Source organism: Canis lupus, chromosome 24, assembly GCF_048164855.1.
Source record: "Canis lupus baileyi chromosome 24, mCanLup2.hap1, whole genome shotgun sequence".
In the NCBI taxonomy this organism is placed as follows: domain Eukaryota; kingdom Metazoa; phylum Chordata; class Mammalia; order Carnivora; family Canidae; genus Canis; species Canis lupus.
The window spans coordinates 12,956,982-12,975,281 of NC_132861.1; the positions used below are offsets into that span (position 1 = coordinate 12,956,982).

The window sequence follows — 18,300 nt, forward strand, 5'->3', positions numbered from 1 at the left end:
AGATGGAGAGAGTTAAGGTCAGACTTCTTTCCATCTGGGCATTTAAGGCTGAAGTCAAGGGCAGAAGATGGGAACACAGTGATCCTGAAGATGTCAATGGGTTCCTGAGGGTGAGGGCATGGGAGACTGAATGTTTCTAAAAGATCTGCTGCTCATTCTGGTCCCCAGAGGAACTACAGAGAAGCTGAACAGGTGGTTTGAATCCTTTTGGCTTCTGAGATTTGGCCAGATGCCATTCTTCTTAAGGGTGTTATCTTGGTGATTATTTAAAGCCTTTTCAAGCCCTCTTTCATGCAATGGCACATATCATGCTATTAGTAGATACATAGAGCATACTAAAGAAATCTAATAGCCCTAGGAAATCAGTGCAGTCCTCCACACTGCTTCTCCAGCCATTCCCCTTGCCCTGAGCAGCTCAGAGCTTCTAACTCATTATTAGTCTGCTGGAAAAGGTCTAGAAAACCTTGAAGTCAAGCTTCTATCATTCAAATGCTAATCTTCTCTCCAATTTGACACCTTTGCATTAACTCTATCTGCTCCGAAGTCAGCTGACCATTGCACCCAAGGCCCTTTGACTCCTTACAAAGGCTCTGGAGGGCGCTTCCTGAGGCACTTAGCATGGCTCTGGTAAGAAGTTTATGCAGAATATTCTCCTTTCTTTCTCCATGTACTTTTATGGCTTTGGGCTGTAGTAAGCTAAACCCACCCTCCCTCCCCACCCCCATCACAGTTGCATCTTTGGGCATCAGGGGTAATCTGACCCAAGGTCAAGACCTGAGTAAGGAATTTGGTTTATTACAGAAGCATTTCTGGGTAAAAACAAAGAGGGCCAAATTCAGAGACAAGAATGTGAATTCGTGGATTATATTAAGGGGGACCTGTGGCAGTGACCTTATTGCCCTCACCTAGCTATGGTGTCTAGATGCTGTTGATACAATCATTTATATATATATATATATATACATATATATGTATATATATGTATTTTTCATTTTCTTCTCATTCAGATACAGGTAGACCTTTCTTAGAGATGCACAGTGAAATACCCGAAATTATATATATGACTGAAGGAAGGCAGATCGTCATCCCCTGCCGGGTCACGTCACCTAACATCACTGTTACTTTAAAAAAGGTAAAACCAAGCAATGCCTCTTTCAGCATATCTTTACTGCATGTGAACACAATGCATTTTAAGTCCTTTTATCTCCCTGGAATGATTTTCTTACAGACACTTGGGCTGCTCAGTGGACTTTTCTCGGATATCCTTTTACTATAAAGAATAAGTGCTAGAAGTCATCCTCAGGCATGTACTTAAATGTAATAACATGACAATGTTGTGGTCATAAATCTGTGTGGATATAATGAACAAAAATCATGCAAATGTTCATATATTGCCACAAAACCAAATGTCTGCAGATGTGAGAAAAACCAATTCTGTTGCTTATACAAATTAATAGCTTGTCAGAGACTGGTTAATTTTTGCTAAGGGCAGAACTGTGAGACAAGTGCATATGGAACTACCACCTTGAGTTTGAGTTGTGAGAAAGAAAAAGATTTGGAGTAGAATCTAATAAAGATAAAACCTAAAATGTGACATTCCAGCTAATTCATTGATGCTAAGAGTTTGGGAGCAGATTAGGGTTAAGAATTGGACAAGAACTCCCCAAATGGAAAACTGTGGTGAGTCCTGAGAGCTTGAGCTTTAAGAGGAAAAGTTAAGGCTGTCCCAAGGCAGCACCTAGCACCCCCATCACATTGTAGGTACTCACATAGTGGTGGTAGTAGTCAAGTTGGATTTTCAGTATCACTGGTTGACTCTGAGTCCTGGAATATGATGGAGGTGTCTACTGTCTTCTTCTCCACTTTCCTATATTACTGATTCGATTTAAGCCCTCACTATAGTCCATTGGTGACAGGTTTTAGCTCCCATATCTGTGTATCACTGCTGGTATTTATAGAAGCAGTATATTTCAGTGGTGGAAACTCCAAAGGGAGTCTAAATCAATTGGTGGAAGGAAAAACTGAGGTTCTGAGGGAGTGGGGGACCTCACAGACCATGCTGAGCATTGGAATCCGTATCTTGATTTCTCCCTCTGTGCCCTTACCACCTTTGCAAATGGTTTACTTTGGGCAGGAGAAAGACCAGTGGTTAAGAAAAGAGCACATTGCCTGGGTTCTTCTCACCCTACCACTTAACCTGCTGAACAAACTGGCAAGTTATCGAAACTTCCTCCACCTCAGTTTCCACATTGGAGAGATGGGAGTGATTACAGTGGCACCCACCTCACATGGTGTTAGGAAGTAACTGAGGTGATACATAAAAGCCTTTAGAGCAGTTCTTTGTACAAGCTGAGCCCCATTAAGGGTTATCTATTATATTTATCTAACAGTTTAATATCCAATATGTGATTCGATATTGTGATATTTATTATCAAGCATGGTATCCACTCCTCTGAGTCTGAGATGATAATCACTGTGTGTGAGTAATATGGAATCTACCATGGGGCTGTGGACTTGTCTGTTTGACGCAAGCTCCTCGTCCTTTTTGCTCTAGTGCAGATCACTTGTCTGTTGTAAGAAACTTTCCCAAATTCCCCCATGTAAAAACCTGAGAGGAGCTTATTTTCTCTGTTATTCTACCTAAGATTTATAACACACACGAGAGAAAGAGAAAGAGAAAGAGAGAGGAGAGAAAACCATAGTGTTCTTATAGGGATTTGGGTTTGCCACATATATATGGAAACTATTCTATTATGTATGTAAGTTGCCCTGAAGTTGTAAGATCTTTCCCTTCCACTTCTCTTCTTGTTCCTTTTAACCTGCTGTCCCCTCCCTTTCCTTTCTCTATGCCAGTGTTGGCGAAGCCGTGATAAGCTGGAGGCAGCCTCCTAGACAGTCCTTCCTTTCAGGGCTGCTCCCCTGCCTGCCTCTTTGTGACACTTGTGGCCACCACCATAGCTGATGAGCTACATGGTCTTCTGCTAATTTCTCTCTCGTCAGCTCAGAACAAGGTTTCTTTGTCAGTGAACTACTAGTAGTGGCAGTGAGGGTAGATAAGAGGAAGAGAAACTTCCTCTGCAACCTTTAAGGAAACTTTAGTGTATTTCTCGATTGTGCTGAGAGACCATAAGCAAACCCTTCTTTTAGATGCAGCACAGGATTGCGTTCCCCTATGTTTAAAGCATCAGAGATCTCAATCCCTGACTTAAATTTTTCTGAGCTTTTCCCTTAGTAATTTGTACCACATTAGAGGGGAGGCTTCTTTTTCCTCCCACCAGAGATAGAGCCTTCCTAAGTTTGCAGATAGAATCATGATTTACTAGAACATGAAATGCATCCTTCACTTGCTTGCAGTCCTTCATAAACAGGGTGCAACTCCTTTCAAAGCTGTGTGACCCTCTGGTAACACAGACCAACACAGACATGCTCACTGGGAGGGGGCGCTGGTGATGTTTCGCAGAGGAATTTCTGCCATAGAGTCGCAAATCCCAGCCCGATTGCTCCTAGCAATATAAATAAATGATAAACAGATAAGTGATGCAAGGTGCACTTTTTAAAAGAAGATGGAAAAGATCTGAAGCTTCCTCAGGGCAGTTTGGCTTCTTTTATCATCTGTTGTGGGAAGGTAATCTGATTTTTTTTTTCCTTCTCCAGCGGGGGATAAGTCATAGTGGTCATCAGAGATGCCTCTGAAACTGGGCTGGCAGTCTGGCATCAGGGGAACATGGCTGGACCACTCTGAGGAGCAATATCCCTTTATAAAGCCTAATCCCAAGGTGGATTGTTTATATTATAGTCTTTAAAAATAAAGTTCTTGGTGTCCAGTAGAAGGCATAAGGGAAAATCAAATCGTAGATTCCTTTCTTCTGTCTGGACTCCCTGTGTTTGGGAGCACTTCATTCACCACAGTGTCTCTGGCCTCCACATCTGTTTGCAGCTGTCTTGACTGTTTCCCTAGATTTCCCTCCCAAAGGCAGAGTCGAGGCCCTCAGCCTTCTCAGAATGATAACTCCAGTGAGCGCCAAGTGAATGCTATGAATCTCAGAGGACTTAGAATTACTTAGTCTTCTGAAGACAGCCATCACTACATAAATCATACAAAATGGGAGGACAAGTTACGGCTTGTTAAAAACTCCAGATGATGAGGCTCAGAAGGGTAACCTGGCGGCCCCAGTGGAAAAACCCTACTTGATTTTTCTATTGAGTATCAGGCCAGTCTGTTACAAGGATGATTCCTGGAGGCCAAGTGATACGGGCTCACACTGCAAGTCTGACATGACAGGTCTATCCCGGGTGGGTGCAGCCTGTCACCGAGGCTGATAAGGAATTATCGTAATTGCTATAATTTATCACAATAATCTAAATCTTGAGACATGGAAAGAAAACTAAAAAGCTAATTATGACAAACTGGTTTTTACCTGTACTATTTTATTTTCACTATAGATGAAAATTATGTTTTCACAGGCTTCTCATCAAACAGTATTGCCGCAGTGCTAGTATGATTTCCTTAAAGCATGTTTTTTTCCTTTTCAGTTTCCACTTGATACCCTGATCCCTGATGGGAAGCGAATAACCTGGGACAGTAGGAAGGGTTTTATAATAGCAAATGCAACATACAGAGAAATAGGGCTTCTCACCTGTGAAACAACAGTCAACGGCCATTTGTACAAGACAAACTATCTTACCTATCGACAAAGTAAGTGATGTTCCAAAGGCATGAATGCAAGCCAAAATGCTCAAGGGTTTATCTGCTTAATGAAAGCTTGATTTAAAAAAAATCTCATTTCTTCTGCTCACAGCCAATACAATCAGAGATGTCCAGATAAATACCCCAAGCCCAGTCAAGTTACTTAGAGGTCACACTCTTACCCTCAACTGTACTGCTACCACTGCCTTGAACACAAGAGTTCAGATGAACTGGAGTTACCCTGGTGAAGTGAGTGACATTTTTCTATTTCTCCTGGAGGACAGTATTTCTTTTTAGCAAGTGAAATGCCATTGAATCTTGGAGGTGGGCAAAATCAGAATATTCTGACTCCTGTGGCAGTTTGAGTGAAGAGGAAGCTGTGGATTTGATTAGGGTGCTTTCCTTGTCTGATGTTCCATGAGTGTGTGTGCATAGATATGGTCTTTTGATGTCTGGAGGTTTTGTTTTGAAGTGTATAGGCTAGTATTTCTACTGCATAATTCCAAGTGGAAAAGGGGATTGTTTCATCCTTGGAAACTATTCTCTGGGATTTAGAGATGAGAGAGAAATTTATCACTAAATGCCAGGCAGGGCCTCTCTTTTGTAAGAACAACAACAAAAAGTTGTTTGAGCGCTTTAATTTAAGATACTGGCAGACAGTGAGGCACCTGACTGGAGCATGTTTGGAAAAGATATTACAACCCAGCCATCCAGTATTCCATTCCATCTATTAAGTGACAAAAGAGCAATGCTGTCCTTCAGAAAAATGAGAAGAATGAAGATTGAGTTGGGTCTCCTTATTCAGACCAAACATCCTTGCAGACAATCATTGTTTGAGACTGTATAGATGGGGAATCTATGATCAACTGTTAAGAAACTGTAACTGTTACTGTGGCCCCTATTTGCTATGTGACAGTATGATTAATGTGGCATAAGCACAGTCATGTGTTGTGTCATTCAGATTGCCCAATCACAAAGTTAACTGATGATTAAATTATCTGCAAAAGGATGAATGTATCAGCCCCAAGCTACAATTGTTTCCCATCAACATCTCTTGCCATGGAAATAAAATAACCTAGCAACAAAAAGATGTAACAAGTGCCCTGTAGAAACCCTTTAAGGACTCATCAGTCATATTTTTCTAGAAAGTGATATTGTTTCATTTAAATAGAAATGCTAGGACTTGCAATAGTATCTTTTGGGTTTTGATAGAAGTCAGACATTAGATATTCTCAATAAACACCAAGAGAGAAGAAACTCTTATCCTGTTGGTGGCTCTACTGTAAGAATATGATAATACATCTACTGACTGCTAGTTACCTTCTAAAATGGCACTGTCCAATAGAACTTTCTGTGATTGAAATATCTTTTCTGACTAATAAGTAACCACTAGCCACATGTGGCTATTGAGGGCCTGGAATGTGACTAGTGTAAGGAACTGAATTTTTTATTTTTATTTTATTTTATTTTTAAGATTTTATTTATTTATTCATGAGAGACAGAGAGAGAGAGAGAGAGGCACAGATACAGGCAGAGGGAGAAGCCGGCTCCACACAGGGAGCCTGACATGGGACTTGATCCCAGGACTCCGAGATCACGCCCTGGGCCAAAGGCAGGAGCTAAACCACTCAGCCACCCAGGGATCCCTTTATTTTTATTTTAATAGCCACATGTGGCTGGTGGCTGCAGGGCTTGACAAAGCAGTTGTCAGAAACCCAGGATCAGCTGTTTTCCAAAGGCAGAAACAATACTGATGTTACTCGAATTTGGGAAGAAAGGAGTTCTCTAAGGGAGAAGACAAGTAATACCTACATGTTACTTTACATAGAGTTGCTGAAAATCCCTCAGGCTAGTAATTAAAGGATTGATTATCTGAAAAAAAAAAATTTTTTTTTTTGATTCTCTGATTTTTGATAGTGGTGATTGACATCTTCTTTCTCGTTACTGCCAATAAGGAAGAAAATGGCCTACCCTTGTGTCTGTTCCAACAGGGCAATATAAGGACAGGCAGGTTGAAGTTTCTTAAACATGGCACAGAGGAGAGTTAGGTTCAAGACCCAAAGACTAGTTCTGTACTGCTTTCTTTATTTTTAAAAGATTTTTATTTATTTATTACTTACTTACTTACTTGAGAGAGAAAGAAAGAAAGCACAAGGGGGGAGGGGCAGAGGGAGAGGGAGCAGATTCCTTGCTGAGCAGGGGACCCGAACTGACACAGGGGCTCAATCCCAGCATCCTGGGATCATGACCTGAGCTGAAGGTAGACACTCAACCAAGTGAGCCACCCAGGTGCCCTCTGTCCTGCTTTCAAAGTCTTTTTTCCACGCCTCCTCAGTGGGAAAGATGGAGAGGGAGAAATAACATATTATGTGTTATAAAATGTAATGCTAAAAAAAAGTGAGAGAGGGAGAAGAAACAATGGAAGGAAAAGGCAATGTGATCTCATCTTCTCAAAACCAGGAAGGAGTCATTGTGGCCAGTTTACACTGCTGAGCCTCGAGGCCTGCTCTTGGTCTTCCCTGAGGCAAACATGAGAAAACATCCTACCACCACCACCAGCACCACCAGAGTGTTGGCTAGGCTTGTAGATGGCTTTGCATGTCCTCAGATCCTTTCAGTGTGATTTAGCAGAAATTGGTAAACATTGCTCAAATAATGTAATAATGAAATCGGAATTATTACACTTTAGTATGTGTAGCCAGGACTCATGATTTTTTCCTTTACTTGTAGTAAGCGAGCAAAAGAAAACTCGCATGGTGTTTTTTTAGAGAAACAGTGTCATTAAGCCAGATACCAAAGATACTTATTGCCTAAGTAAGTCACATCTATGCCCAGAAAGCTGGTAACAGTTTCGAGAGGTGTGTGCTGGAGAGAAGGCAATAGATTTATACTTGAAAGACATGAGTTTCCTACCCACTGTGGCCTCTGACGTTTCAGCTTCTTCATCTGTTAAAAGACAGGGATGCTGCCCATCTCACTGGGGGGTTGTGAGAAACTATTAAGTTAATGTATATGAAAGTCCGTCTGGAGAGAGTGAAGGACTAAATGAGTGCTACGGTGGCAAATATTTGAAATGCATCGAGACACAGTATGAGTTTCCAAATATCTTACTGTTAGGTGGCTTTGCCCCTCAGCACAAAATGTTGATCATCTCAGTAATAAATCTGAAGAATGCTGTAACCTTGAACACGAACAATTACTATTTCCACATTCGTTACACATTTTCCTTCTAGAAAAATAAGAGAGCTTCTATAAGGCAACGAATTGGCCAACGCAGTTCCCATGCCAATGTGTTCTACAGCGTTCTTATTATTGACAAAGTGCAGAACAAAGACAAAGGACTTTACACTTGTCACGTGAAGAGTGGTCCATCATTCAAATCTGTCAACACCTCAGTCCATATATATGGTAAGTCACCTGTGCTCTGCTTTCTATCATCATGGATTTGGGGCAGATTCTATTAAAAAAGTACATTTTCCTCTGGCCAAGAGATACTCTAACATGAATGATACAACTTGGTTCCCCTCTTCCCTTTGCCAAAAAGCAAAGTAAAGTAAGTGTTCTTTAAATGTAATACTTTTGAATTAGACAGAGAATCTTTTCCTTGCCAGTTTATTGTGGTTAATAATTCAGTTAGATCATGTTATAATCTCTATTAAGTTCTTTTTTTAGTATTCCATATAAACAAGACTGGAAAATATAACAGACTTACCTTCATTTCTCAGGTATTAGTATGATTTAGAGAGAAAAATGTGGTGGGATAAATTATTTAGAATTGATGTGATTTTTATCCCTGGTCTTACTCTCATGAAATCCTAATATTGTTGCTTAATTCCAATAGGGAAATTCTGTAAAGAAAATACTTGAGCCTCTTTAGAATCCTTAAAAACCTTATTTATCTGCACTGTTGAAAAGAAAAATGGTGCGGAGCATAATCTCTGGAACAGTCTTGGCAGGTGGCCTTAGAAATTATTTTGACTTTCTTCAGTAGTTTTTTTTTTTTTTTTCTTTCTTAAATTGAATCATTTGTTTTATGGTGCCTGAAGGAACTTTCTCCCATCATACTCATGTTGGGCAGGTAGATTTTCTAAGTATCTCTACTTTTCTGTTATTGTGATACAGATATTTGAGGTGCCCCACTCTCTGTTGCCCTGCCTCTGTTTTATGTTTTACTCACAACCTTTTGATTTGAGAGTACCTCACCAGTTAGGTGCTTCTAAATTATTTTATTCAAGGATCACTATTTGGGCTCATTGATGGGCTTGATCAGAATTTGGCTCTGTTTATTCATTGCTTGCACCCTCCTTTTATGAGGCAGGGAGCCAGGTTAGTTTTGTTCTCTTTAGATAAACACAGCCTTTTCTAATCTCTTTATCACTTCTCCTTTCAAAGATAAGGCATTCATCACTGTGAAGCATCGAAAAGAGCATGTGCTTGAAACCATAGCTGGCAAGCGGTCCTACAGGCTGTCCGTGAAAGTGAAGGCATTCCCCTCACCAGAAGTTCTGTGGTAGGATCATAATTATTTTCCTATCAGTTTAAGATATGTGCTTTGTAAGTAGGAAGATGCAGGAGCCCTGTGATTTGAATTCCTGAAAAAATACCAGGATATGTTCCCCAGACAGTTGTGGAGAGCCAAGCACTGCGTTGGTTTCTGGCCTGGGAGCGAAGCAGGTAGGATGTGCCTGAGGGAAAGGGAAACTGTCACAGGATGGAGCAAGAGATATGAGGTGTTTCTGAGTGCTTCAGTTCAGCCATTCACAAGCTGTGACTAAATTTCTGCATCTCCAAACCTCCCCATGATGTCAACGTCCTTTGAATGGAATATGTTGGGCAATGAGTAGGAAGCATCTTGAATATGTAACATGCTCTATTAACCCTAAAGAAGTGGGCCCTTGTAATGAGGATAATAATTCTTTTATTATCTGAAAATAATTCTTTTATATACAGCTGGGATGAAAGTTCCAGTCTTGTTTTAAAATTAAACAAACATTAATAGAGACAAGACTTATTCAGCTGCAGGGGTGGAGGAAAGGACCAACTTGAACTAATTAAGTTTTTTTTGGCTCTAAGGGTGCATATTCAGAAATTCCTGAAGCAGGTTCTTTTTGTGTTAGTACAACACCTGATGTGAAACAATGTAATCTGTTTCTAATCTACAGTCGTTTTGTTAAATCGTTTTTAAATGCCAATATCTTTGGCTCAAACCATTACATTTTAAACAAAGAATAAAGTACAAAACTGATTAGGAAAACAACCCATACAATATAGAAGTGGTGCCATTATAGAATCACCTCCACCAGGCCTTATTTTGCTTTCAATATCCTATGATTAAAGTATTTGTTTTCTGTTTCCTCAGGTAGTTAGTAGGGGGTTAAAGAGAAAACTAAACTTTGTGCTATGCCCCTTCATGCTGTCACAGAAAAGTTTTTTTGTTTTGTTTTATAATGTACAAGAAATCCAATAATAAATTTCCTGCCAGTGTATGTAATTCCTTAATAGGAATTTAATCACTCCAGGAGATACATTCCCTGTTTCAAAAGTGTCTGAGGGTGTCCCCATGTATTAAACAGCACTAATTTCTTTTGTAACCAAGTAGCCAGGGCCTAAAACGCATACACCATAAATGGATCCATCTTTGAAAACACTGACTTGTTAATGAGAAATAAAGTAAACTAAGATGACATTTACAGTCATAGAATAGAGCATAGGCATTTCAACTGCTTTGGAACCGAGACCCATTAGTGATGATGATTTGCTTACAAGACCACGTAACATTTGCATGGATAGAAGCTAATACCAATATTTAATTTCCAATATTAAACCTTTATACAGAACACAATAAACTCCTAACAGAGTAAAAAATGCCCAGCTAAAGAACTGTGCAATTCAATGAAATCATAGAATTTTAATTAAATTTTGGAGAAACTCTAGAAAATTTGGAGAAACTGAGGTTCAAACGGGCAAGTCAGGGGCACAACACAGAGTGTCAGAGCCAAGTCAAGCATTCAGGCCTCCCAACTCTCAGCTTGTATGCAATTGCATGATATCTAGGCATTGATTCTATATTTAAAGTAAAAAAGAATTTTTTTTAAGTTCGGTACCTTTTGTTTGTGAGTTTTGTACCTTCGCTCTTCTTCCTCAGGGGAACAAATCTTGATAATCTTGATTTTACTATAGTTTATGAAAGGGACAACTGGTGTGACCATTTATACAACTAATAAGAACTCCACATGAGACCACAATAGGAAAGTCTATTTTTATTTTTATCTGGAGAAGTGATCTAGTTGATCTGACTTACAATGGCCCTTGGATTGCTGATGAAGCCCTCATGGAAAACTGAAAACATCTCGATGGGATCAGCCAGTGCTGCTGGGTGAATACTTAAGTCACATGGTGACCAGCATCCTCGTGGCTACCTTAAAACCAGCGCTTTTCTTTCTCCCTTCAAAGTACTTCTTCCTCCTTACCAATAAGTGTGAAGGGTTTCTCCCTTTAAAAACGATACCTGACAGGCGCCTGGGTGGCTGAGTCCAATGAAACGCCTGCCTTCAGCTCAGGCCCTGATCCCAGGTTTCTGGAATCAAGCCCTGAATCAAGCTCCCAGCTCCATGGGGAGCCTGTTTCTCTCTCTCTTTCTCTCTTGCTTTCTCTCTCTCTCATAAATAAATAAAATCTTTAAAATGAATAAATAAACAAACCATACCTGCCTTTACCAAAAAGTAAGCATCTATCTTTGTAAAATGAATGTGGAGGACCAAAAGGCTTGGAGCGTATCAGCTTGAGCTCACAAAAGTAAATGACAGTGTTTTAAAATGCTATCTGAGAGGCAGTATGGAGTGACTTCCCAATCACACTCTTAACCACAGGCTAAAAGATGGGTTCCCCGTGACTGAGAAATCTGCTCGCTATTTGGTTCATGGCTACTCGTTAATCATCAAAGATGTGGCTGCAGAAGATGCAGGGGACTACATGATCTTGCTGGCCATAAAGCAGTCGAGTGTGTTTAAAAACCTCACCACCACTTTAATTGTAAATGGTAAGCTTGCTGTTCCTCTACTTTCTTCCAGTTCTGGGCAAGGAAAGAGTTCTGGGAATATAGGTAAATCGAAAGTCAATAGCACAACATCAGAGAAAATAAACTTTTAGTGATTATTTTAAAAACCATGTATGCCCCCATCATGCTGATTTCATGTCTGCTTATTAACTTCCATAAGTATGATTTTTTATCATCGTAATCATAATGTACATACTATGGAATCAATTTTTTACTGTTATCAAAACACTTCTACTTAAAAAAAAAAAAAAAAAGGCTGTTAATGGCAACAATCATGTGTTTGTTTCCCTGACATCAAAACCAGGGAGAAGTGGTCTTTCATGCTGTATGTAGCCCAGGAGAAAGTCACCGCACAGCTCTTGACTTCTGTCCTATTCATCTCTCTTCCAGTGAAACCCCAGATTTATGAAAAGGCCGTGTCATCCTTTCCAGACCCTACTCTCTATCCCCTGGGCAGCAGACAAATCCTGACCTGTACCATTTACGGTATCCCTCAACCTACAGTCAGATGGTTCTGGCGTCCCTGTAACCATAATCATTCCAAAGCAAGGTAAGGACAGTTTGTTTCCAGATTAACTTTCAAATACTTGCCATACTTGGACTCAAGATTCTTTAATGGACACACATGGAAGTTTGCAAATGGAATATTCAGTTATATTTGGGGCAAAGGCTTTTGTTCTCACAGGAAAAAGTAGGTAATACCTACTCTTCTTTCCTCATTTCTAGTTTTTCTCTCTAGTTGATAGTGTTCAGAGCACAGGGGCAGGATCAATGTCACTTTGTGAGCCTTTTTTGAAACTCAGGTTGAAACTCCAGTCTTGTTCTCAACTGAAAACCTCCAGACTTTGGCTAATTCAGCTACAGTGGCCTTCCCATTTCCCATTTTGTGAACATTGGAAATGATAGGAGATCTTCCCTGCACTGATGATCACTACCCATTGTAGATTTTGCTCATGCTCTTCCATTCATCCGAAATACACTTCCACCCATTTGCTGCCTCCTTATCCTCTGAGGCTTACCTCTTATGTTAGCTTCTCTGTGAACTCTCCTGACTGCCTCATTCAGACTCCTTTCTCCCTCTTCTATATGAGCCTGTATGAGCCTGTATGAGCCGGGCCTCCTTAACACTTCTCTGGGTTTGCATCCTTTGCTGGGTTTGCATACATTTGCATACATTTGCTTTATCTTAGAGCCCTGAGCTGACTGAGAGCACCTCTGTATCTCTAGGCACACACAGTGGTAGAAGCTTACTGTGTGTTTGCCGAATGGCTGCGTCCCTACCTTCTGGTCATTGTGCAGTGCTTCCTTGCATCCTGTTGATGACTGAGTCCTGTTTCTCTTTTCTCATTTTTGTTTAGTCTAGAGGCATGATGCTAAGGACAGTTCATGGGAGCTAATTTGAAGGACGAGAATAGAATTGATAAGTGCAACAATAAGATATTATTGGGACTGCCCAAGAGCAATCACTTTGCCATAAATTTGCTTTATTGCTTTTTAACTCCACTTGCAGAGTGTTTGGGAAAATTGCTATTTAAAAAAAAAAAAGAAACTAAATGTTTAGCTTGATAAAAAGGTGAGACATGAATCTAGCATAAAGAGTGGCTATTTGGTTTTCTGGATTCTCCCTGCCATTTCAACTCTTCATCTTATGTTGTAATCTTTTGCATAAGGCCTTTCATTCTGAGAGTGAAAGCTACTAGTGAGTGCTAGGGTTCCTGAGAAGTAGCTGTTTCCACACATGTCCTGATTTCTCATGTGAATGCCATTTGCTAAGAATAGTAATATGGAGAAATTACAAATCTTGAATATCTTCTTTACCACTATGAGTACTTAACCCCCCCAAAAATGAGGTCTACTGAGATTTTGTATGGTTTTGCTAATTTAGGGGCAGGCATCCATATTTATGGATATTTATTTCTCCATCCCCTTAAGGCCTGGATATTTGTGCCAACCTAACATGCAAATAAGTGAAAAATAACTAAATAATTTAAGCTATTTAGAGAAAAATACAAAGTTTTGAATTTTCGGGGAATAACATAATGGCCTTTTATAGATGCTTTTAATGTTTGTTTTGACAATAACAAACCTAAAATTTCAATTCCAGGGGTGCTTAGGTGGCTCAGTCAGTTAAGTGTCTGACTCTTTGAGTTCAGCTCAGGTCTTGATCTCAGGGTCATGAGTTTGAGCCCCACAGTGGGCTCTCTGCTGGGCATGGAGCCTACTTAAAAAATTAAAAATATAATTTCAGATCTATTTAGGACAGATCTAGGAACTCTGTTAGAAAATAATAATTGTCAGTGAGGTAATATAATGTTATAAAGTTAGGTTTGGGGACACCTGGGTGGCTCAGCGGTTAAGTGTCTGCCTTTGGCTCAGGGTGTGACCCTGGAATCCCGGGATCAAGTCCCACATGGGGCTCCCTGTATGGAGCCTGCTTTTCCCTCTGCCTATGTTTCTGCTTCTCTGTGTGTGTGTTTCTTGTGAATAAATAAATAAAATCTTTTTTAAAAATAAAGTTGGGTTTGAATAATAGTAATAAAATATGGTTTGGGGAATGAAGTCATTTGAAGTAAAACTTTGGAGGCATTAGCTCTCTTCTTCTGATTTCTTTGTGGTACATGGGATCCTTCTTTTGTGTCATGGAGTAAGCTTACCAGGGTCTGGAAGGATGTGTAATTCCTCTTTGACTTCTCTCAAGACTCAAAGTAGTGCCTCTAATCTTCAGTAAATGTTTGTTGACCATTTGACCTATGCTCTGATCAAGGCATTTTTTAAAAAACCAATCACAAGACAGATCAGAAATGCAAGCTTTAACTTTTTCAGTGATATTTCATTTAAAAAATGTTATGTCATTACTTGAAATTATCTGCTATAAAATATGCATATCCCTAAGAAGTTATTTTTTTTCTAAGTCAATAGACAGAGAGTTATTTTTTTCTAAGTCAACAGACTGAGCAACTTACCTGTGTCAGGCCTGAATTCAATGCTTGATGGTTAAATCAGTACATTTAACTTAGAGATATATAGGACCTTTGTGCAGTAGGACACAAATAGAACAGATAGAAGCTAAACTTAGCAGATAAATGGAGCCTTCCTTAATTATTAGAAGTTTTCAAATGTGTCTTTGTATAAATGTATTTTATATATTAACACTTATATACCATTGTAGATAAGAATTTTAGTGACATTTGAATAAAAGACATTCTATCGCATAAATTTTTAGAATTTTATTTTGAGTTACATAGTAACATATTTGCATGGTGGTATCTATTCATGCCTGTCAAAAGAGATTAGGCAATTTTAATACATACACATTACTCTTGAATATATAGAATAATTCTTGGTATTTAAATTTTAGGCTCTTGTTAAAGAACATATCTATATATGGACACAACTGAAGCATTAGGGTTAGTTTTGAGGTTTGAATGTGTTTCAGTAGCTCAAACTTTTTTTTTTAAAGAAAATATATTTTATTTATTTATTTGAAATAGAGCAAGTGAGAGAGAGTATGTGCCAGGCAGGGGTGGGGTAGTAGGAGAGAGAGAAAGAAAAGCAGGTTCCTCACTGAGCAGGGAGGCCAACACAGGGCTTGATCCCAGGACCCCAGGATCATGACTTGAGCCAAAAGCAGACGCTTAACTGACTGAGCTGCCCAGGTGCCCCTAAGTAGCTCAAACTTATTATTTGGTTTAATATGGCCAACTAATAAGTTTATGTATTTACTAGTACCCAGTAAATACATAAATATATTTTAAACTTGTCAGAACTACTACCCAACTAGTCCATCTTTGTGGAAATTAAACCATAAATAACATTAGAAGAAATTTCCTCCTTAAAAAAAAAAAAAAAAAAAGTGATACACTGCTAAGTCTTAGCTATGCTTTTGATTCACCCAGAGTTTGTTCTTATAAAACATTGCTAATAAAAGAGAGGGAAAAGGTACTTTCCAATTCACATTCCTAATGAGCGGGGAAGAAATATAACAAAAATTTTTCCCCTTTTACTTTCCTGCACATTTGGGTGGTAAAGTAGTAGGAGAGCTAGATTTTAATAGCATTAAAATAACTTATCAATGCCCAATGAAGTGGAATTTTGAATTTTTCCTCATCCTTAGCAATTAGCAGAGACTTCTAAATAAATATTCCTAAACTTGTTCCAGATTAGTATGGGCATAACCTAGGGCATGTGCATAAAGGTAGGTAAGCTTATAGTCCCTTTCACATGTGCATAGTTTACAGCTTCTGTTCATATAACATACGGATGATAATTCTACACACTTCACAGAGACAATATGAGGATAGAATGAAGTAATGGACAGAATGCTGAAGAAAGGCAAGGTTGTGATAACTGCTAGCAGTAGGATAAGATTCTCTAATTAATAAGGCTCTAAAACTTTTAAGGAACTGGAAAAGAATTTTCTGCCTACTATAGAGCTAGTTTCACAACAGTGACAATTTTTAACCTAAAGTTTCTGAGAAGTGAACACAAATGGTGGAAAGTCAAGTGTGATTTTGCTGGGCTTGAGAAATAGAAATGTAGTAGGCCTGGGGGTAGAATTGACAAAAAAATTAACGTGATTTTTCAGAAGAAAAACAAAGGAAATACAGATGAGTTAAGCAAAAAGAAAAGCAAGACTACGAAAAACTGCAGTAGGGGACCGAAACAACCGTCCCGGTGTGTGCGGCCTGCCTCACTCACTCGTTTCCTGTCATGGGAGGAAGTGGTTCTGACCTGTGGGTTGGCAAAGGCCAGGGTGGGGCAGCATGGGACATGGGAGAGCTGATTCCTACTTGGTGAACCCACAGTAGATTCTAGAAGTTCACCTCCCCCCCTCCGGATGTTGAAGAACTGAGTGGGACTACCGAGTGCGACTCACCACCCATGTAGTGAGCTGAGTTTGCTCACATAGTGCTTTGCCACAGTGCTGGTTCCATCTCCCGGGCATAGCATGGAGATTGGTCTCTACAGGAATGAATAACAGTCTTGAACTGGAGGGAAGGGACCCCTCTTTGGGAAATGGAGTAGATGGATTTGTGGGGCCCGGCTGGAAACTGATCAGACAGCCTTGGCATGATGCTGGTACTCAGATCACCCATTGCACTTTCTTGGGAAGAGTCTGAGATGGTGGGAGCAACTGACTGGAGAATTCAGACCTGGCTGGGCCATTTACTCCCACAAAGAGGAGGGTGGTGAGTGGGCCGCTGCTGAGTCCTTCCTGACACTCGCCCTTAACCCATGAACGCCCTTAACCCATGAACGCAGCCCAGCAACCCAGCCCAGCAACCCAGCCCAGCTCCCCAGCCCAGCTCCCCAGCCCAGCAACCCAGCCCAGCTCCCCGACCCTGTCAGTGCCCAGCTTCTACCCCTCTGAGGTTGCTTTGTCTTCTTTTTAAAACGAAGGCTTGCCTTTCAAATGTTGAATGTGTTTGTGTCTTTTCTCTGGGGAGGGGAGGGTGAAGGTCTGCAGCCCCTGCTATTAACTGCTGCTTTGTTTTTAGAGCACACGCTCTTTCCGTCACAGGCTGCTTTCATTCTCTATCCCCATCTAACTATCGAGGTCACATATAACACTGATAGATGATAACAGAGTGGCAGCACAAACTATGCTGTTTTTAGTGGAAAAAAACCGTTAAGTGAATTCAGTTCTTTGGGAAAAATCTCATTTGCTTTAGCCAGCTATTGGTGGTGACCAGTAAAAATACATAGAGAGAAACTCTTGCTCCTTCTGCTACATTCACATTGCTCGCATGTTACAAATGCGTTGTGCACATCGTTGGTGTTCAACCCAAATACACTGTCACCCATCTACTTATCGCACCAACCGTGCGTAAAACAAAGATCCACACTGTTGGCCATTATGTTTTATTATGTAAGATCAAACATATCTGTTAATTACTTATTCTCTCTGGACGTGTACCTGCAGAATGTCTATTTCCCAGTCTCAGGGATAGAGACCCGGGAAGCAAGGAAGTGGGTTCTATTCTTGGCACAGGCCCTGACTTCTTTGTGACCTTGGCCAGTTATTTAATCTGTGTTTCAATTTCCCCTTCTGTAAATGGTAACTGCCCTGCTTCCCTTTTCCTATAATACATAGCTATTCATGAGTGAAATGAGAAAATCACTTAAAACGACATTTTCTTCATTCAAAAAAGCTTGAAATAATTTCCTAGTTGTGGCACATTGATATTTCCCCCCTTCTGCTTCTTACAAATTATTAAGCAATTTGACCCGAGGATTAACTCTGGGGATCAGTGCCCAATTCATTGAAAAAAATGAACCTGTGAAAGTTGAATGGTTGTAAGAGAAGAGCTTCCATCTAAGTATGTATTCTGTGGTACAGAGCTGCCTCAGTAATTATAATGCTAGTAATTACCCATTAAAAAAACAACCCACAGCTCCCCCACTGCGGGTGTCAATCCACATTTTTTTCATTGCCAACCTGGACTACCTGTGCCAGTCATGGCCCAGCCCAGCCAAGCAAAGGCATTATGATTCTTTGCCCACTTAGCCCAAAAACCTCGCTTGCTTTATTTGATCTTTTGCCAACGAGTCCCTC

At 40.1% G+C, this 18,300-nt stretch overlaps 1 protein-coding gene across 8 annotated transcripts in view; it reads left to right on the top strand.

Annotated features, from left to right (window-relative positions):
• FLT1 (fms related receptor tyrosine kinase 1) overlaps positions 1-18,300 on the top strand; it is a 178,921-nt gene that overhangs the window by 50,135 nt on the left and 110,486 nt on the right. For 7 of the 8 annotated variants that reach the window (XM_072795627.1, XM_072795628.1, XM_072795626.1 and 4 more), the window contains 7 exons: positions 1,008-1,132; positions 4,534-4,696; positions 4,800-4,936; positions 7,921-8,095; positions 9,080-9,197; positions 11,557-11,726; positions 12,135-12,294. In XM_072795627.1, coding sequence (XP_072651728.1) covers positions 1,008-1,132; positions 4,534-4,696; positions 4,800-4,936; positions 7,921-8,095; positions 9,080-9,197; positions 11,557-11,726; positions 12,135-12,294 — 1,048 coding nt within the window. Of the gene's footprint in view, positions 1-544; positions 628-1,007; positions 1,133-4,533; positions 4,697-4,799; positions 4,937-7,920; positions 8,096-9,079; positions 9,198-11,556; positions 11,727-12,134; positions 12,295-18,300 lie in introns of all 8 variants that reach the window. The other variant, XM_072795630.1, reaches the window with a different exon arrangement.